Source organism: Sus scrofa, chromosome 2, assembly GCF_000003025.6.
Source record: "Sus scrofa isolate TJ Tabasco breed Duroc chromosome 2, Sscrofa11.1, whole genome shotgun sequence".
Lineage (NCBI taxonomy): Eukaryota > Metazoa > Chordata > Mammalia > Artiodactyla > Suidae > Sus > Sus scrofa.
In genome coordinates this window covers 6,325,520-6,346,280 of record NC_010444.4, presented here as the reverse complement: position 1 = coordinate 6,346,280, position 20,761 = coordinate 6,325,520, and the positions used below count along the sequence as shown (strand labels likewise).

The window sequence follows — 20,761 nt, the reverse complement described above, 5'->3', positions numbered from 1 at the left end:
TGAGAACATCACACAAAGTGAAATAAATAAGCCAGTCACAAAAGACAACTATTGGGTGAAACTATTGCGTGAGCCTACTTGTCTGTGGTAGCTCGTCGAACTCACAGAAACAGAGTAGAAAGGTGGTGACCAGGGACTGGAGGGGGGCAAAGGGGGCGTGTTAAGGGCTGTGAAAACATTCCGGAGCTTGGCTGCCCGACGATGTCAATGTAGTCCACACTTAAAACAGTTAAGCTGGTAAATTTTGGAGTTCCCATCGTGGCGCAGCAGAAACGAATCCGACTAGGAACCATGGGGTTGTGGGTTCAATCCCTGGCCTCGATCAGTGGGTTGAGGATCCGGTGTTTCCGTAGGTCGCTGACACAGCTCGGATCCCGCGTTGCTGTGGCTCTGGCGTAGGCCGCTGGCTACAGCTCCAATTAGACCCCTAGCCTGGGAACCTCCATATGTCGCAGGAGCGGCTCAAGAAAAGGCAAAAAGACAAAAAAAAAAGATGGTAAATTTTATGTTGTGTGTCAACATCAACAACAAAAACTAGATGCAAATACTTATGGAGCTGCGTCAAAGGAAATTTTAGCCTTAAAAGCGAAGACTGTTCCACAGATTACCTAATTCCAAAGAGAAAATAGTACCTTTATAGGCAAGTGACTTAGAAGCCATTTGATTATTGCTGTGAGCTGCGGTGTTCGTGGACGCAGCTCGGATCTGATGTTGCTGTGGCTCTGGCAAAGGCCGGCAGCTACAGCTCCGATTCGACTTCTAGCCTCGGAACTGCCATATGCCCTGGCGGCCGCCTAAACAAACAAACAAACAAAAAAAAAAAGTAGCATCACCAACAGCTGGATATCCTGCATCATGTGCCTTAGGATACGCCGCACAAGAGTATCAGCTCCTTACCTGGCGATGCAGTCAGAGCACATCAGCTCAAGGCTATCATTGCCAGAATTGTTTAACCCGAACCTAAGCAGACAAAAACAATCATACACGGCCAAACCCAGGACACTTCTCTAAGAAAATTTATTATTTTTTATAAGAAAACTGTCTACTTTTTAAAAAGTCCATCTTATGAAAAATAAACCAAAATAATTTTGAGAAGTCTGTTCTAAATTAAAAGAGGCTAAAGAGATGTAACAACTGAAAGTAAAACCTATGGTATGTACAGGGAAATAGCTTATGACAAGATGTTGGGAATCTGTGACCCCGTCGAAGGGTAGTCAAGTACTTTCTTTTTTTTGTCTTTTTGTCTTTTTAGGGCCATACCCTCGGCACATGGAGGCTTCCAGGCTGGGGTGGAATTAGAGCTGCAGCCGCAAGCCTACGCCACAGCCCCAGCAACACCAGATCCAAGCCTCATCTGCGACGTACATCACAGCTCATGGCAACACCGGATCCTTAACCCACTGAGCGAGGCCAGGGATGGAACCCGAGTCCTCATGGATGCTAGTCAGGTTCATTTCTGCCGAGCCACGATGGGAACTCCTACTCAAGTACTTCTAATTCTTTTACTTTTTTTCAGGTTTGAAAACTCCCTAACTAGTCTGTGTGGGAGGGAGTAGGTAAAGCTGAAAATTGATGAGTTAAGGACAAAACCAAAAGGGTTAGAAAAAGAACCACGGAATAACGCCAAAGGCGGTGTAGGGAAAGGAGAGGTGTGCGAGGAGCAGGAAGTAATGAAGCAGGAAAAGGCGACAATGAGGAGCGACAGCACAAAGCTGGTGATGGGAAGAGAGTGACAGATGGACGTTTGTAGTGCCCTGGTGGGGCAGCAGGGTAGGGACCCGGCGTCATCAGTGCTGTGGCTCAGGTCGCTCTGGCGCAGGTGCCATCCGCAGCCCAGGAGCCCCTGCCTGCCTTGGGCATGGCATGCACGCATGAACGAGTGAATGAACTTCTGCCAGGAGTGACAGGATTAAGAAAGAGAAAGCATCAACAAGTAATACTAGATATAGAAAAGGAGGCTATGACGTTGGAGACACTCAAGATCACAAGGCAATTCTACAAATAACTTTGTGCCATAGATGCTATAAGAAAATACGAAAATATTCTTCCTTCAAAATATAACTGACTCAAGAACAGAAGCCTGAGGGGAGTTTCCATCGTGGCGCAGTAGTTAACGAATCCGACTAAGAACCATGAGGTTGAGGGTTCGATTCCTGGCCTTGCTCAGCGGGTTAAGGATCTGGCATTGCTGGGAGCTGTGGTGTAGGTCGCAGACGCAGCTCAGATCCCGCGTTGCTGTGGCTCTGGCGTAGGCCGGTGGCTACAGCTCCGATTAGACCCCTAGCCTGGGAACCTCCATATGCCGAGGGAGCAGCCCAAGAAATGGCAAAAAGACAAAAAAAAAAAAAAAAAAAAAAAGAGCAGAAGCCTGAGCAATCCTATTATCAATCAAAATCTAGAGCTGATGGGTGTTCCTTTTGTGGCTCAGCAGTTAATGAACCCAACTAGGATCCATGAGGATGTGGGTTCAATCCCTGGCCTTGCCCAGTGGGTTGGGGATCCCACGTTGCAGTGGCTGTGGTGTAGGCCAGCAGCTACAGCTCCAATTGGACCCCTAGCCTGGGAACCTCCATATGCTATGGGTGCAGTCCCGAAAAGCAAAAAAAAAAAAAAAAAAAAATCTTGAATTGAAAGTCTACCCACCCACTGCAAAAACGCCACGGGTGCACTGGGTTTTATAGTTAACTTTTACCAAAAATTTTAGAAATGTTAAAGTCCAGTCTTACACAAACACCTGTAATGAAAAGAGCGAGAACATTCTCCAATTCCTTTTAGGAGGTTGGCGTGACCTTGACAAAACAAACAACCCAGCCAGACAAGGGTGGCACAGGAAAGGAAGGCTTAAGCCATCTCATGTATGAAGCTGGAGGCCAAAATCTCCCTCAAACACATCAGAAAACCAAATCCAGCAGCATACTGAAAAATACATTGACTATTTTATTCCAGGAATGCAAGGATGTCTTATCACGAGAAACTGTGTCAAGATATCTCACCAGGAGTTCCCGTCACAGCTCAGCGGAAATGAATCCAACTAGTATCCATGAGGACTCGGGTTAGATCCCTGGCCTCACTCAGTGGGTTAAGGATCCAGTGTTGCTGTGTGTAGGTCACAGACGTGGCTCAGATCTGGCATTATTGTGGCTGTGGCAGAGGTCAGCAGCTGCAGCTCCAATGTGACCCCGAACCTGGGAGCTCCCATATGCTGCATGTGTGGCCCTAGAAAGACCAAAAAAAAACAAAAACAAAAACAAAAACAAAAACAAAAAACCCCAAACAACAACAACAAAACCCCAAACAAGCTATCGCACCACATTAAAGGAAAAAAGTCATGCAGCTAGCTCAGAGCACATGGTGCTCCTTAAAACATATATGTGGTGGCTGAATGACAAAGGAGAAAAGCAAGCTGGGCTGCATGGGGAGGCTCCAGCGGAAATGACCTGGCTGTAACGCTTGGTGCAAAAGTGACAGAGGAGTGGGGTCTGACTGGCCACATGTTTCACACCTAACTGCAGGAGGGGTCAGCGCTACTGGGTGACCAATCACATGGACGGGCCACGGCGCTGGGGAAAGTGGCTCCTGACACTCAGCTCTTGCAGGGAGATCTATTCATACTGGTTGAATTCCACTACTACGCTGGGAGAAAAGAGATGGAGTCAACTTTGGAGAATGACAAAGAGGAGGACGTGCTGAGGACAGGGTCTCTACTGCCATCCGGATTCCCAGCTACGACCCACAGGAGCTAAGTGGCGGGTGAGAGAATGAGAGGTGGAGATGAAAAGGTTTTAGCAAGGAAAAGAAGAGGTTTTTAGGTCGATCACAGAATCACTTAAGGGCTGGAGAAAAACCTAAGGCCAAGCGTAGAGATACAACAGCTCCCCACCCCCAAATCATACAAATCTACCTGATCAAGTGGGAAAAAGTTTCGAGCCCTAAATGTATTAGAAAACAAGTCTGAAATTAATCAACTCAGAAGACAACCCAAAGTGTTAGAATGAACAAATAACCCCAAAGAAACAGGAGGAAAAGGCCAATAAAACAGACATCTGGCAAAGCTAGTCAGAGAAAATAAAATACGGACTAGGGGACAAATGTTTGGTGGCTTTATCTGCTCTCACCCCTCGCCCCCACTCTGGGGTAAAAGGACCTCCCTCTTCCATGGGAAACACATCACGTGGGTCAGGGTGGCTCATCTCGCCTTGTCTTACTCCCCTACTCAGCCTGGCCGCAGAGGTTGCTCAGAAGAGGGCAAGTGACCTAAGTGAGACCAGGCAGTCATCCCCGAAATCCTGAAGAAGTAACTCCGTCCATGAGGACGGAAGAAAACAGCTGTAGGGGAAAAGGGATCGATCAACCACGAGGAGCAGATAATCCAAGAAATCACCAAGAGCCCTGACAGAGTCACGCTGGCCTAAGTCATCTCTCCCTAAAGCTCCGCTCTGGGACCTCAAGCCAATGAGCCCTTGTTTGCTTCTGCTAGTTCATAGTAGATTTTGTCACTTATATGACAGTTCCAAATGACACAAATACTATGTGTGCCCCCCCACACAAAGCTAAATATATGTAAAACGTATGATTCTAAAAAAATACGACTTACCAAAATTGACTCAAGGATAGAACACTTAGGTCAAAAACTACTTCTAAGAAAGGAATCAAGCACAGTTTTTTGGTTTTTGTGGGGATTTTTTGGTCTTCTTAGGGCCACACCTGTGGCATATGGAAGTTCCCAGGCTAGGGGTTGAATTGGAGCAGCAGCTGCCAGCCTACACCGCAGCCACAGCAACTCAGGATCCAACCATGTCTGCCACCTATACCGCAGCTCACAGCAACGCCGGATCTGTAACCCACTGAATGAGGCCAGGGATCAAACCCGCGTCCTCATGGATACTAGTCGGGTTCATTACCACTGAGCCACAACAGGAACTCCAAGCACAGATGTTTTTAGAACTCAATTCAATCAAACCCTGAAGACACAACTCCTTTTCTGTAAGTTATTTAAGCCCAAGAAAAAGATGAAGTGTTTTCAGATCCATTCTACAAGGCTAGCATAATGCTGCTGTCAAAATGGGACGGACAGGGAGGTCATTAAAGGAAAAAATGAAATTGGCCTCAATAATGAAAAACGCTAAATAAATAATTATAAAACTAAGCAGAGTTTACATTAAAATGCAAGGACAGCTCAACACCAGGAAATCTAATAAATGTAAATCAGCACAATAAGAAAAACAAAATTTTTGACTATCTCAAAAGATGTCAAAATTCATCAATGCTGAATAAAGGAAAAGAAACCACTCACGGTCTGGTATAAAGGAAACAACTTCAGGACTTCTTGTTGTAGGGCAGTGGAAATGAATCCGACTAGGAACCATGAGGTTGGGGGGTTGATCCCTTGGCCTCACTCAGTGAGTTAAGGATCTGGCGTTGCGTGAACTGTGGTGTAGGTCGCAGACACGGCTCAGATCCTGCGTTGCTGTGGCTGTGGCGTAAGCCGGCAGCTGTAGCTCTAATTCCACCCCTAGCCTGGGAATCTCCACATGCCAGAGGTGCAGCTCCAAAAAGCAAAAGACGTATTTCATAATGAAACATGAGAACCATTCCAGGAGAGGAGCAAAGAAGGGTGCCCTGGCCTCCATAATTCACAAGGAAAAGGACAGGATAAAACTGCCACTGCTAGGATATGATTTGATTCTATCCAGAAAGCCAAGAGGATCAACTGAAGAACTATTAGAACTAGTGAGAATTCAGTTGGAGCAAACAGGTGAGCACACACAGATGGACGGCTTTCCTATGTGCCAGTGGTAGTTGGACATGTAATTTCAGAAGAGCCCATTTGTGACAAATAGCTCTAAACTCCCTAAGTCTACATTGAACTAGAAAGGTGAAAGACCCAAATGAAGACAGTATCTTTAAAAAGAACACACATAACTCATTTCTGGATGGGAAGATTCAAAACTGTTAAGTACCACTTCTCTACAAATCAAACTATGAGATTTAAAACGATGCCAATGGAAATCTCATGAGAACGTCTCGACGAGAATTGACAAGTTCACTCTAAAGTTCTTAGGTATGGTGGGGCAAAGGTGAGGGGGAATGAGGTATCAATCATGCTATAAAACATGGCATGTGCACATGTATCAACAGACCAGATTCCAAAGAGATCCAGAAATATGCAGGCACTGAATTTATTTTAAAAAGACATTTTAAATCAGTGAGAATGAACCATCCAATAAATGGTACAGGGACAAGCGGCTATCCCTTTAAGAAAAAAAGTCAGCCATCTCCCATAATACATAAACTTCAGACAAGTTAAAAATATACTCACACACGCATATCTTTAACTCACCTGGTTAGCTTTTTGCATTTAGATGCATATTCATATATTTCTATTATGTGTGTGTACACCTACACACACACACAGAGTATACATTTAAGACTACACTAAGCAAGTGTAAAAGCAGGAAAATGAAGTGGTAGCCAGAGGACGTGGGATCAGTGACAGGTTTCATGGTTGTTTTTCAGATGGGAGCGTCTACAGCGTGTTTGATGCTGACACATGCAGTAGAGAGGATGGCAAAACCTAAAACTCACATTCGTCCTTAAACAGGAAGGGACAGGCTCCAAAGCACAAGAGGGAAAGCCCAAGTCCCACTGGAGCAAGCCCGGGCAGGAAAACGGCAGGAAGACACATTTGCAGGGTTGGTAATGGGGAGGCGGTAACTCCCTCCCAGGGCTACTATTTCTTCACGAAGTAAGAGCTGCGGTGAGTAACCAGAAGGGGAGGGGGAACTGGCAAACAAGAGAGTCTTCAAGTGAGACATCCCAGGCTGGACCTGCTGGGCAGTGCTGAGCAGCCACTGTGGTTTGCAAGTATGAATTTAAGGTCCAACGAGTGAGCCAGGTCGGCGGTCTTCCCTCACAGTTACTTGGGTTCAGGCACAGAGGTGTGTGACTGGGCTGACCAGGGGCAGGCTTTACGAATGAGCGTAATGGAGGGAGAGGGGGAGTCCAGGGTGCAGACACAGGGCAATGATGCTGCGCAAGGAGGGGAGACAGGAGAATGATGGTGAGAATGTTGCAGGGCCGGAGGACGAAAAAGAATTTCTGCAGAGGAAGTAGCTGAGCGGGTAAGCAAGAAAGCCAGGAGGTGGCGCCGGCACTGGTGTTTCGATTCAAATGGCACTGCAACTTCTAGTAATGTCAGGGGTCCGGAGTGACCAGGGATACAGGAAACAGGCCTAGAATAGAAGACAAGGGCACTAGTGACGGGGAGATCAAGGAACGAGGGGGCCATGGTGTGGAACAGCCCACCCATGGGATGCAGAAAACAGTATCAGAGGCAGGGGTAGAAGACTCCAAGCCAGGAGGTAAACCTCTATGTCTGAGCAGTGACTAAAAGGTCAATGCCAGCGAAGAGGAGAGAGAATGTACAGTCAGAGGGAAAAACCTTCCAAGGAGAAATGGGATGATGTGGTTTGCAAGGGGACTGAGCAGTGATGGTTGGAGTAGCCAAAGAAACCACCAACCAGGAGACGTACACAGCAGCAGGGAAGTGGGCACTCCTGCATCATGTGACTAGAAAGCCGGGGAAAGCAGCTTGCGAGGCACTGTGAAACTCTCCCTGAGTGTCTCTTGGAGGCAGGTGGGCACCAAGTCCCACTGTGATCCTGAATGCCTACACTGCCATTAACTGCAAGCAGGCAATGGGGGAAGGGGACACTCCCAGTTCTTAAGCACATGCAGGCCTGGCACTTACTAAGAGCCCAGTGAGCGGAGGAAACCTAGGAAAGATTCCAGCCATTCCTGCCCATGAGGTTACCACCAAAGAGCAGTTTGGGTTTTTTCGGCTTTGCCCGCAACAAGCTGAAGTTCCCAGGCCAGGGATCAAAGTCGCCCAACAGCCGTGATTTGGGCCACAGAAGTGAGGTCCGATTCTTAACCAGCTAGGCCATCAGAGAACTCCCAAAGGGGCCGTTTTTACCCACATGTCCCTCCTCCCTCCAGAGAGCCACTCTGACACCAGCTTAAGTCACCACCCACCAGGGGTTTAATTCTCCCATGTCAGAAGGTCAGTTCAGAGAGGGGCCCTGCCTTGTCCCCATCCAGGGGGAAAGATCTGCAAAGCACCCTGGGAATGTCCAAGCTCAGAGGATCCAAGGGCGAGTCTCAGCCAGAGGAGAAGTGGGTCCGGGGTCTCAGGCTGCCTCCTCCTCTTCGCTCTCCTCCTCACTCTCATGATACTGTCTGCGGTTGGTGTTAACAAAAAGGTCAGAATCATCTTCAGAGCTGGACTTGTCTTCTGACAACCGTGGCTCAGCTGGGAGTTCTGGCTGAGTCTGTCTGCGTGAGGGAAATGGACAGAGTTAGCCCAATGCCTTCTAGGAAAACCAGACCTTCTATCAAGGAGCGCCACAAAAAGGAGGACCATGTGGCTTGATGAGTCAAACAGGGAGCGAATCAGAGCGAAACAGGCTAATAACTACCTCTCCACCCCCAAGCCTAAATAAAGGTTTCTAGAGCTACTAATATACATACATACACATATTCTTTGGCTGCATCTGCAGCATTTGGACGTTCCTGGGCCAGGAATGGAACATAAGCCGTTAGAGTGACAACGCTGGATCCTTAACCTCCTGTACCACCAAGAAACTCCTAGAGCTACTAATTTTAATAATATCAACTCCAACTAACACTCAATGAACCCACGTTGCTTACCAGATAGTATACTAAGCACTTTTAGAACCAACAGCCTCTGTAATTCTTACAAAGCTCCCATTTTTACAGGCAATGACATCAGGCTTAAGAGATTAACCTGCTTAAAGTTACTCAGAACTGACAAAGCCAGGATTTGAAGAAGACATGACTTTCCAGCCATGTGCATAACCACATATGTAAAAGCGCTTGCCACGGCCCCTGCATAGGAAGGGAGGAAGGCTCTATTTTCCCTCAGGGCACCACAGCCAGAAGCCCCATTTTCTGGCTTCCTGCTCTGAGACTTGTGCCTCACCTGTTACTGTTATCATCGTGTTTCTCAGCCACTTCGGAGAAGGCCTGTGGCCTGTGCCAAGAGAAGAGCCAAGGTCAGAAAGGACAGAGAAACCTCTGGGCAAAAAAGCTATTTCCAGCTGATCCAGCCTGGGACACTGGGACCTCCCCTCCCCCCAATTCCAGTGCTAGGAAGTCGGTCCCTCAGAAGCCATGCAGCCAGTGACCAAGGGGCTCACCCTACCAGAGCCCTTCCTTCTGTAGAGCGCGCACATGATTTCTGCAGAGCACAAAGGAGATCTCGGCCTTCACTTTCTCTCCCTCTTCAATAGGGTCAACAATGAGAAAGTCCCCTACAGACAGAGAAAAGGAAAAGGGAAGTCAGCCCTGCTGGCAGAGAGGGAAGCCAAGGCTATCAGAATTGGTCTCCTAAAGGGCTGCCTCTCTCACCTCTCTTGATCCAGATGTTCTTGCGGTATTTGGAGGGCATGCTCACCAGGAAGTGCTGCCCCTGGGCTGTCTCCACCTCATGCAGATTGTTCCCTGGGGTCCTGAGCACCTGGTCCAGAAGAGACCAAGTACCAGTCAGCATTATCAGCCAGCTGCAACCCTTGCTGAGCTACAGTCACCCTGTCCCCACCCCAGTGCCACTCACCCTGACGATCTGCTGCCGGTCGGAGGGCACCATGTGCTCCCCCAGCACCTCCTTCACCACGTGCTTCCTCTTGGTGGCCTGAGACATGTTGTTGGGTCCTGTCCCAGGGTGGGGGTGAGGGATGCAGAGACTGTCAGCTCCTCTCCCTGAGTTTCTTGGATGGCAGTCTCAGAAGGACTATTCTAAAGATGGGGAGGGACCTTTTACTGGGGAGGACACAGTGTCAGGTTAAGGAGAACTACTTGCATTCAAATCCCACCTTGGGTATTTCATGACTGTTCAATTTCTCTAGACTTCAGAGAAAAACAATAGCTAACTTAGAGCACTGCTCTAAGAATGAGCATAAGCAAAGCACTTAGCACTGTAAAGCACGTAAAAACAACTCGTGTGACAAGAGTTCTCCTGTGGCATAGCAGGTTAAGGATCTGGCATTCTCACTGCAGGGGCTCAGGTTGCTGCTGTGGCACAGAATCAATCTCTGAGCCGGGAACTTCCATGTGCTGCAGGCACGGCCAAAACAAATAAACAAATTTAAAAATACAACGGTAAAAACTAAACACGGGTTTCAGGAAAACAAGTCATTCTGGCAACCAGGGGGAGAAAGAATCACATAAACTCTTCTTCGGTATGCCTGTACATCCCAAGCGTAGCACAGCCACACAAACAGATGCTCAATCTCTCAACATACCACAGACATGGACCAGGGAGAAGAATTCAAGTTAGGAACAAGTTAACTAAGGTCAGGGCCGGCCGACATGGTCTTTGGCATCTGCTGTTTATGATTTGGGTACTGAGAAGACGAGGACTGATGCGCACACAGAAGACGGCCGGTTTCCAAAGGAAACGCCGAAGTGTCATCTCTAGTTGCCGTCCCCTGCCTGCCCTCCTCCCTTCCTACCCCGAAGGAAAGACGCTCAGTGAGAGAAACCCAAACTTACTCTCTGGCCCTCGGATCCCACGGGCGATGCCTGAAGCGGAACGACCCCGTTCTCCAGGCTGGACGCTGAACACGTCTCGTCAACGACTCGCTTTGTAGCTGAGTCAACGAGCGCACAGAAAATGGACTTGCCGGCGGTCGCGCCGGTGAAGACCCCTTGGACTCAAGTCTCTTACAAGCCGGACGGCGAGGAAGACAGCACGCGCCGGCCCGAGGAAACCCCTTACTTCCGGCGCTCTCTCGGAAGCCTCCCAGCCACACCTCCCTCCTTGTCCGCTCCTCTAATTCTTCCCACCACCAAGTAGGCCACGTTTAATCCTTAAGTTCCAAATGTCGCGCCGCCGAGAAATAAAGTTTTCTCCTCCCAGGCCTCTGCTCCCTCAGACCGGAAATATTTCCCGAGCAGTGAGACCACAGAAAGCTGCCCGGCTTCCCGCAAAGCAACCGGAAAGGAGCGCCTCCTAAACGCACGCTGGCGCGCCGCCCCCTCAACCCCGGCCCAATCTCAACTCTATGACTTCACGCGGCTAGAGGTGCCCAATGTAATTTTGGGTTTTTTTTTAAGGCGGCTCTTGAGGCGACCCGGAAGCGGAAGTGGGGCGAAAGTTCTAGCGGGTCGAGGCATCCGCAGGAGCGGCCGGGTGGCGGGAGAGGCCGTTACGGGAACCGGAGCTGCGGGTGAGTGCGAGCCGCGGTGCAGGGCCCAAGCTGGAGACTGGCGGAGGCGCGGGGAAGAGAAGGGGAAAGGCGCCTCAAGCACTGCGGCGGGCCAGAGGATGCGCCCTCGGAGAGGGATCGGCCGGGGCGCGGCGCGCGAGCGCAGAGGCGCGGGGAGGGGGCGGGGCGCGGCGCGCTGGGGGCGGGGCCGGCGGCGTGGGGCGCGGCGGGAGCCCTGGCGTGCAGCCCGCCGGGCTGGAGAAGCCGCTTCGCTTCTGCTTTGTGATTAGCTGGCGGGCCGGGTGGGACAGAGTCCTTCATTTGCTTTACGGGCCAGGTAGCCGTTGCAGGCAGGGTCAGTGCCACTTGGGCCCAGCCAAGGTCACCGAGGAGTGACAATTTCAGGGCGAGCCCTGGGTCCTGACAGACTCTTGGAATCTTGACTCTGCTCTGCGTGCGCCACCTGTTAGAGCAAGATAGTGTTGCCTCTGGGGTGGTACCGAAACCAGCTCCTGCAAGGAGTGGAAGAGATTTCTCTTTTGAATAGTGAGGAAAAGACTCCTTAGGCTTCGCTTTTTTCGTCCGTGAAGTGGGGGGAGAAGCGAGTAAGCTTCTGCGATGACTGGTCGAGCGTCCTCTTAACTGTGAGATTGGTAGTGGGCCCTCAGGAGTTCCCGGGTTTTCAGCCCTAACCTGCCTTTTCTTGGGATTCTCAGGTTAAGCTTGATCAAGATGACAACTTCCCAAAAGCACCGAGATTTCGTGGCAGAGCCCATGGGGGAAAAGCCAGTGGGAAGCCTGGCCGGGATTGGTGACGTACTGGGCAAGAAGCTGGAGGAAAGGGGCTTTGACAAGGTGTGGGGTGGCTGCGTGCAGCTGGGGAGGGCTGAGGATGGCCTGCTGGGCTCTTTCCTGGCAGTTGGGGCGGGAGGAGAGTGAGTGGACCCGTTGGGGGTGGGCAGTGGCATGTATTCTGCAGGGCTAGCCAGAGCCGGCCCTGCTTCCTAGGCTGAGGGCCTCGTTCCTGGTCCGCAGAGCACCTAGCAGCATGCCCTTCCCTCTGCCTGTCTTGCAGGCCTATGTGGTCCTTGGCCAGTTTCTGGTGCTCAAGAAAGATGAAGACCTCTTCCGGGAATGGCTGAAGGACACGTGTGGCGCCAATGCCAAGCAGTCGCGGGACTGCTTCGGGTGCCTCCGGGAGTGGTGTGATGCCTTCTTGTGATGCCCTCCGGGGAGCCCCCGACCCCAAGCCCCAGCATTGAGTCTCCAGAGTTTGCAGCCAAGCCAGGACTCCTCCCCCATCCTCTACAAAGGAAAAGATTGCTGTTGTGTGCACTTCCAACGTACTCCAGCATCTTTTGGGAGTTCTCTCCCCTCACCATGTCACCTTTTTTGGAATTCTCACACTTGCATGCATCTCCCTTCTCCTTTCCTTGCCAGTTTCATGTCAGCAATTACCAGCTTTTCTGAGTGAATTCCTGGTCCTGGCCCTTACCCCTACCCTCACTTCTGATCTGTTTTATGCCATGTTTGGCCCTCTTTTTGGCAGAACAGTTCCTGTCCTTGTAAAGTTTTCTAAATCAATAAAGTCAGTGGCCTTCATGCCTGGGCTCTGTCCATGGAAAGCAGGTGGGCTGGGAGCTCCCTGTTCCCCAGGGCCCGGCCAGGTTTGCCACACTCCTTATCAGTGCACGTCGAAACCGGCAGCTTCTGGCTCCAGAGGGCAGCCATCCTGGCCACGTGGGCCTTGGGCCAGGTGCCTCGGAGTGTCTCAATCCCTTAGTGATGTGGGAGAGGGTGTGGGTTGATCCCTTCCTGGGGTCCAGGTGGGCTGGGGTGTTCCAGATGTCAGCGTGGTCAGCTGGGCTAGGCAGCACCTGGTGGAAGACAGTTGGAGTCAGCGCTGCCAGGAAAAGGGTGGACCAGATGTGGGCGAGGGTTTACCTGATAATCGTCATGTGCTCTCCTGGCCTCCGGTAGGAGTGGACAGGGTTTTTGCAATCTGCCCTGTTCTCTTAGGCTTAGGCGGGAGCAGCGGGGGTGTGGGTGGGTGAATTTTTCTCAGCTTTACAGTCTAGTGAAGAGAGAAGTGACAGGTGATAAATACAGAAATTCAGGTAATGTGAGTTAGGCTTCTATTTGGTGCATATTTGTCCTGTTCTGTGTTTTTTTGTTTCTGTCTTTTAGGGCCACACCCATGGCATATGGACATTCCCAGGCTAGTAGTTGAATCCGAGCTACAGCTGCCAGTCTACACAACAGCTCATGGTAACGCAGGATCCTTAACCCACTGAGTGAAGCCAGGGACTGAACCCACAGCCTCATGGCTACCAGTTGGGTTTGTTACCGCTGAGTCACAGTGGGAACTCTGACCTGTTAGTTGTTGATTGTTTAAGGTGAACGGGGTCTACAGCTAAGATCTTTGCAGATTTTTTTTTTTTTTTTTAACGCCACGCTTGTGGCATATGAAAGTTCCCAGGCCAGGAGTCGAATCAAAGCTATAGCCAGCCTACACCACAGCCACTGCAACATTGGTTCCAAGCCACATCTGTGACCTACACTGCAGCTTGTAGTGTTGGATCCTTAACCTACTGAGCCACAACAGGAACTCCTGCAGATTTTTTTCCTTTTAAAATAACAAACAGTTATTTCTCTTTCACTGGCAGGGAAACTAGAGGCTCAGAGAGGCTGAGAAACCTGTGTGGATTTACCTCTAGGAAGCAGCCAGAGTGGTCTTCAGAACGTAGTGTAAAAACTCATGAACACTGAGAGTCCTGGCCTTTCCGAGACTCAGTTTTCCCACCTGGAGATGAGGTCGTAAGGATCAGATGCAGTGCTGGCATCTTTGAGGAACTACTTGCTTACAGAATTTTTCTCAGCTTTACAGTCTAGTGAAGAGAGAAATGACAGGTGATAAATACAGAAATTGAGGTAATGTGAGATTTCCATGGTTTCAGGGTAGGGAAAGATTTCAAAAAGTTGGTGAATTTAGCTCTATTATAGAGAAACTGCTCATCTAAAGTTCCCTCAAGGTACCTTTATTTTTTATTATTTATTTATTTATTTATTTTTTTGTCTTTTTGCTGTTTCTTGGGCCGCTCCTGTGGCATATGGAGGTTCCCAGGCTAGGGGTCGAATCAGAGCTGTAGCCACCGGCCTACACCAGAGCCACAGCAATGCGGGATCTGAGCCGCGTCTGCAACCTACACCACAGCTCACGGCAATGCCAGATCGTTAACCCACTGAGCAAGGGCAGGGACCAAACCCACAACCTCATGGTTCCCAGTCGGATTCATGAACCACTGCACCACGACGGGAACTCCTCAAGGTACCTTTATAGAGTGCAGGGATTTCCCTGTGGTGCAGTGGGTTGAGGGTCTGGTGTTGTCACTGCAGCAGCTCAGGTCCCTGCTGTGGTGCAGGCTTGATCCGAGGCCTGGAAACTTCTGCATGCCATGGGTGCCGTCAACAAACATTTTAAAACAAAACAAATGATACAATAGGGAAATGGGCAAAAGATCTGAGGGGGAACCACAGAGCAATACCCAAATGGTGAATAAGATTTGTCACCTGTCAGAAGGTGCTCGGTCACCCAGAAGAGCAAACAAGGTGCTTTTATATGCTTGGGGGATTGGCAGAGTACGTGGAAGTCAGACAATACCGACTTCCACGTACTCTGATGAAATGGAGCAACAGGACCTGATAAGCAGTTGGTGGGAGTGTGGATTGGTATGAACAGTTGGGCGTCTCCCAGTAAAACTGGAGACCCACCCTGTGAGCCAGCAGTTCCGCTCCTGGGGCTGTGACAGACACTGCACACCTGCACCAGAGCCAGCGTTCCCAGCAGGTCTGTTTATAAGAGCCCCCAGCTGGCACGGTAGCTCTAATGGCTGCCATTGCCAGTGAAAAGGACCAGGAGACAGTACACCAGGTGAACCGCAGGTGACACTGAGCTGACGAAAGGAAGCTTCAAATGGTGTGATCCCGTTCACGGAGTCAGTTCTTGCTTAGGGGTCACTACCTAGGTGGTAAAACTAGAAGAAGAAAAAAAATGAAAGGCTTACTAAAAAAGCTGACCGAAAAAAAAAAGTCGGGGGCGATTGCCTTTGGCGGGGGTGGGGTCGGGGGGTGAATGCAGGTGTGATGCCTGGGAGCACTTGGGGCTGGGAGTGGCAGTTCACATTTCTTGACCTGGCCTGGTGCTGATGTAGGCATTGACTCCATTTATTGGTTAAGCTGAACAGATAGATAGGTTCTGTGTGCTTTTTTATATACGAGCTACATCAGAGTAGTAGAAAAGAGTGACCAAAAAGAGGGTAGAACAATTAGATGATTAGTCAGAAAGCAGGACAGGGAGTTCCCACTGTGGCACAGCAGGTTAAGGATCTGGCATTGCCACAGCCGTGGCATAGGTCTCAGCTGCGGTTCAGATTGGATCCCTGGCCTGGGGACTTCCATATGGTATGGGTGTGGCCACAAGATTTTTTTTAAGAGAAAGGATGGTTATTAGCGATGAAGCTTCAATGCAAACCTGGGCCTGGGAAGGCTAAGGGGCCTCCCCACCAAAGGTCGCCAGGTGGCCAGCGCTGGGCCCAGCTTGTGTTACAGGCCGCTTCCTGGAAGGTGGCCGTGTGAAGGCCAGACCGAAGTGGTAATACGGGCTGTCCCTCAAGTTGCAGGCCATGCTGTTTCTGATGTTATTCTGGGTGGGTCCGGAGTCACCTTGGAGTCCCTTCAGCCTTGACCCTGGTGCTGTGATGCCGTCACACAGGCCCGAAGTGCTTGGTCGGGGGCTGGGCAGGGCCCCCTCAGCCTCCCCCCTTGGCCCTGGCACTGCAGGATTGTTGCTGGCGCTCTGTGAGGTAATGGAGACTCCCCCTCCTCCACGACGCCCTCCCGTGACTCCTGCCTGGCCTGGCTCTGCCGCCCGCCTGTGGCTCTGGCCCCGGGCCTGCCTGGCAGAGCCCTGTGGGACGAGCTGCCTGCTCTGCTTTCTGTCTTGGGCTCTTCCCTGCCTCACCCACAGGCTCTGTGACTGAAGAGACGGAAGCCTGCCCTCCCACCTCTCCCTCGGGCTCAGGTGGGCCCCGAACCCTTGATCTGGCCGCCTCAGCGCATCCCACCCCACTTCCTGCATCAGTCCTGGAGCAGCAGGAGACAAAGGGTGTCTAGAACGTAACTTGCAACTTCTCAGAGACCCAGCCCCGTCCCCAGCAGGACAAAGGGAGAAAGCCACCCTGGGTGGGGGGGACAGGAGGCAGCTTATCTAGTGTCAGCCACACTGGCCTGTGGGACGCGCCTGGCCTGGGTGGGCCTGGAAGTCAGCAAATTTGGACCCAGGGTTCCCCTTCCTGGCTCTCCCAGCTGGAGCTTGACCCCCAAGGCTTGGGGCCAGCCCACCCCACGCACTTCGGGGTGCTGCCGCCCCAGGAAGGAAGGAGGGGAAGGTGACAGGACCCAAGCCTCACCTTGCGGCCCGCCCCAGCTGAGGCCCCAAAGCTGTGAAAAGCTCCCATTTCATGCACTTGCTCTTGGCCGCAGCCCCTCCCCGTTGTCTCCTCCTTGCAGGGACCTAGCGCTCCCTCTCCTGTCACTTCTGCCCTTGACGGATGATAGTGCGACAGAGCCCGCCAGGCCCAGATCTGCCCTTCAGTTCCTTCTTTCCTCACTGTGTGACCTGAATTGTAGACTTTTTTTTTTTTTTTTCCTTTCTGGCTTCACTCCCATCATGCAAGGTCCCAGGCCCCAGACTGAGCCCTCCCCGAAGCAGTGACACCACCAGATCCTTAATCCATGGAGCCCCTTGGGAACTCCCCTTGCTGTGTGACCTGGAGCCAGTTGCTGCGCTTCTCTGAGCCTTAGTCTCTTCCTCTCTCAGCTGGTGCAGGGTTGTGAAGATTCAAGCAGCTCATGACCGTGAACCCCCTGGCACTTGGGAGCGCTCATCCCCGAAGGCAGCTTTAATCATGACTGGGTCTCAGCTGTCCTTCCCTCAGTTCCCTTTCCAGGACGTAGTCCCACAGGGAAAGGGGAGGAGAGCCCTGGGAATAGCTGTGGCCCAGCTTAAGTTTCAAGGAATAGGGTTCTGGGAGCAGAGGAAGGCCCTGGGTGACATTCCCACGGGGAAGGGGTATCAGACGGGGCCCACCCTGGTCAGCGAGACCCACTGGCCAGGGGCAAGATGGGGGGGGGAACCTGAGTTGGGATGTCTGGGCCACAGCAAAACTGAAAGCCATGCCCCATGGCCAGTGGGGGCGGCCACAGCTGGCCCAGGCCTCCTGGAAGCCAGAGTGGTCCAGACTAAGGATGGAGTCCAGGCGAAGACTTTTCCAGATGAGACCAAGCTCTGGGAAAACGCTCCCAGGCCGCCCCCAGCCCCAGGGAGCCTCCCGCTGCACAGCAGACCTCGTCTCCCTGAGGAGCCTTGCAGAACTCACACACCAGGATGCTGGATGTGGGGGCCACCCCAGGCTCCACCACTGACCCTTCCCCTTTGACCTCTCATTTCCTCCTGGTCTCGCCGCCCATGGCTCTGGCCCCGGGGCCCACCCAGCAAAGCCCTGTGAGACATGCTGGCTGCTCTGCTTTCTGTCATGGGCCCTTCGCTGCCTCACCCACAGACTCTGCCCTCCCCTCTCCCTCAGGCGGAGGTGATAGAAGCAAGTCAGAAAGAGAAGGACAAATAGCATGTGACATCACCTATATGTGGAATCTAAAATATGACAAAAATCCACCTATCTGTGAAACAAAAACAGACTCGGAGAGCAGACTTGTGGTTGCCAAGGGGAGGAGGCGCAGGGAGGGAAGGGCTGGGAGTGTGGGACTAGCAGAGGTGAGCCATCATATATATACAGGATGGAGAAACATCCGTACTGTACAGCACGGGGAACTATATTCCGTATTCTGTGATAAACCGTAACCGAAAAGAATATATATCTCTGAGTCATTTTGCTGTACAGCAGAAATTAACATTGTATAAGAAAGCTTTTTTAAAAAAAAAATGTTATGGTTACCCCTGCCTGGTGTGGGATTCCTGGGCTAGGGATTGAATCTGAGCCACCGCTGCACAGATGTTCCTTTAACCCACTATGCTGGCCCGGGGATCAAACCCGTGCCTCCAACCAAGCAACCCAAGTGGCTGCAGTCAGATTCTTCACCCACTGTGCCACAGCAGGAACTCCTAACACAACATTGTAAATCAACTACACTTCAGTAAAAAAGAAAGTTAAAGGAGTAATAATCACTGCTTCTGCCGAGCTGTTACGAGGATGAGGGAACATATGTTGAGTCCCTGGTGCAAGGCCTGGCACATATCAGGAGCCTGATAATTGTTCATTTCTCTTCCCCATCCCTCTTGTCTAAGATGCCGCTTCTAGCTGTGTGACCTTAGACAAGTGTCCTGACCTCTCTGATTAACTCTCTTCATCTGCAAAATGAGAACGATGCTTACTACCTCAGGGTGCCTGTGAGAACAGACAAGTGGGTGAAAAGTCTTTGGAAATTATGAGGTTGGATGCAAAAGATCTATTGGTGTCAGTGCAAAGGAATGACAGGTAGGCCAGGGACAAGTGAGCTGGGGACCCACTGGCCCTTGGTGAGTCAGAGGCCTTGGCTGTTGGAGAATAAATGTGGCCATGGCTGCCTTCCAGGTGATGGAGCCGCCGCCTCTGGAGAACCAGAGGCGGCTCCTGGCTGCTCGAGGCTGTCTCTCCCATCTCCCCGCTGTGTAGTGGTCCTGGGCCTCTTAAGCCCCCACTCCCAGGTTCTCCCAAGTTCTCTCAGGTTGGGTTCCTGCCTGGCCTTGGCCTCCGCATCAAGCCAAGCTCTTACCTGCTCTCCCACAAACCGGTCTGTCCCTTTAAGGCAGACACCTGAGCCCGCAACAAACTTGTGACTGTTCTTGGCATCCCAAGCTTGTTTTTCACAGCTGGGCTGAGGGGGTGGGGTAGCAGCCAGACTGGGCAGTGAACACTCTCTGATCCTGTCTCCCAGGGAGAAATCCCTGCCTTTCCCGCCCTGGGAGTCTGAGAGGCCGAGATTGGGGGTGGCGGGGGAGGGGGGGATGCTGGATGCTTACTCATAATATCCGTCACAATAATAGCTACCACTTAATTAAGCACCAACACTTGTTGGGTACTGAAAGCCACACCTCTCCCAAGTCCCAGGTAAGCTCCCTGGAGGCCCTAAGGCAGGGACAAGATCTTAGTGTCCCAAGTGAAAAAGCCCCACCTCCCCCTGGCAGCAGGTAATCAAAAGTACAAACTCCCCTGAATTCTAAAATACTAATTCTAAAGAATTCCAGGAGTTCCCATTTGTGGCTCAATGGGTTAAGAACTCCACTAGTATCCGTGAGGATGCAGGAACCATCCCTGGCCTCACTCAGTGGGTTAAGGAGGTGTAGATCGCAGATGCAACTCGGATTGGATCTGGCGTGGCTGTGGCTGTGGCGTAGGCTGGCAGCTGCAGCTCTGATTTAACTCCTAGCCCGGGAACTTCCCTATGCCGTGGGCTCCCCCCCACCCCCACAAAAAAAAAAGGAAATGATTCCAAAACAGCCAGAACTTTCCCAGGAGTTCCCTGGGGGTGCAGCTGGTTAAGCTTCTAGCATTGCCACTGCTGTGGTTCTGGTCACCACTGTGATGTGGGTTCAATCTCTGGTACAGGAATTTTCACATGCTGTGGGCACGGCCGGAAAAAAAAAAAAAAGCCAGACTTTTCCCATGTTGACTACTTCAGTGTTGTTTTTTATGTTACCAGATTATTTAAAAAAAAAAAATCATAGCCCTATTTGGCTGGTACCCCCAGCACACGCCCAGTTTACCTGTGGGTGACCCAGCCTCTGGCCATTACTGTCAGCATAATCCTAAAGGTGACCTTGTTTCAGGTGAGGACATTGAGGGTCACGGAGGTCGAGGGGCTTTGCCCCCGGCAGTAAGTGGTGGAGGTGGGACCACCCACACCCCTCCTTCTGGCCAGTTCTCATCCTTTGGGCTCAGTCTGGCTTGAGCGCTCCGATTTGCGTTAGACTGCCAGGGCTCAAAAGCCAGTGTCACCATTTACGATTTACCAGGTGATGTCCTTACACACAAGTCATTGTTCCCGCTGCGTCCTGTTTACCTGCTGTCGTGAGGATTCCCACATCCCGCTGGTGGTGAGGATGAAAGAGCCCCAGGCTCAGCGCGGTAGCATCTCCTACTTACCTGCTGTTTATATAGCACCTTGCCCACCCTCTGCACGTCTTGAAGCCTTACAGCTACCCATTTCGCAGAGGGGGAAACTGAGGTAGTGGGTGTTAAATAACTTCTCCAAAGTTGCACGGTGAGAGAGTTCAGAGCTTGCTGGGTAGCTGTTGTTGGTATTTCATACTGGATGGGTCTCTGTGAACTGTCCCAGCGGTGGCACTTGTTGCGGGGCGGGGCTGGCGCTGTCGTTTCCCTCACCAGAGGCGTGCCCTGGAGGGCAGGCAGCATCGGGGTGTATCGTGACACACAGATGTGCTGGGTCCTGTCAGTTGTCCCCCCTGGCACCGGGAA

The 20,761-nt window shown here is 51.3% G+C and overlaps 2 protein-coding genes and 1 long non-coding RNA gene across 9 annotated transcripts; 1 reads left to right on the top strand and 2 right to left on the bottom strand.

The window, feature by feature from the left end:
* EIF1AD (eukaryotic translation initiation factor 1A domain containing) lies at window positions 6,156-11,399 on the bottom strand. Of its 3 annotated transcripts, none has more exons than XM_003353773.4 (6): window positions 10,573-11,399; window positions 9,635-9,816; window positions 9,430-9,538; window positions 9,224-9,332; window positions 9,002-9,052; window positions 6,156-8,334 (listed from the first exon to the last, which is right to left on the bottom strand). In XM_003353773.4, exons 2-6 carry the CDS (start codon window positions 9,719-9,721, stop codon window positions 8,190-8,192), a joined length of 501 nt encoding a protein of 166 aa, XP_003353821.1. In that variant the 5' UTR covers window positions 9,722-9,816; window positions 10,573-11,399; the 3' UTR covers window positions 6,156-8,189. The 3 variants fall into 3 exon arrangements, with proteins under 3 accessions (XP_003353821.1, XP_003353822.1, XP_005660731.1); XM_003353774.4 differs by having other exon boundaries at window positions 6,164-8,334; window positions 9,635-9,732; window positions 10,573-11,089; XM_005660674.3 differs by having other exon boundaries at window positions 6,164-8,334; window positions 9,635-9,840; window positions 10,573-10,697.
* BANF1 (barrier to autointegration factor 1) lies at window positions 10,955-12,830 on the top strand. Of its 5 annotated transcripts, none has more exons than XM_005660673.3 (3): window positions 10,955-11,249; window positions 11,945-12,083; window positions 12,304-12,830. In XM_005660673.3, the coding sequence occupies exons 2-3, from the start codon at window positions 11,961-11,963 to the stop codon at window positions 12,448-12,450; spliced, it is 270 nt and encodes an 89-aa protein (XP_005660730.1). In that variant the 5' UTR covers window positions 10,955-11,249; window positions 11,945-11,960; the 3' UTR covers window positions 12,451-12,830. The 5 variants fall into 5 exon arrangements, with proteins under 5 accessions (XP_005660730.1, XP_003122561.1, XP_003122558.1 ...); XM_003122513.2 differs by lacking the exon at window positions 10,955-11,249 and adding an exon at window positions 11,422-11,583; XM_003122510.3 differs by lacking the exon at window positions 10,955-11,249 and adding an exon at window positions 11,441-11,833.
* Window positions 12,984-20,629, bottom strand: LOC106509306. Its single transcript, XR_001306720.2, has 3 exons — window positions 20,429-20,629; window positions 13,940-14,116; window positions 12,984-13,302 (listed from the first exon to the last, which is right to left on the bottom strand). It is a non-coding gene; the product is annotated as an uncharacterized LOC106509306 (long non-coding RNA).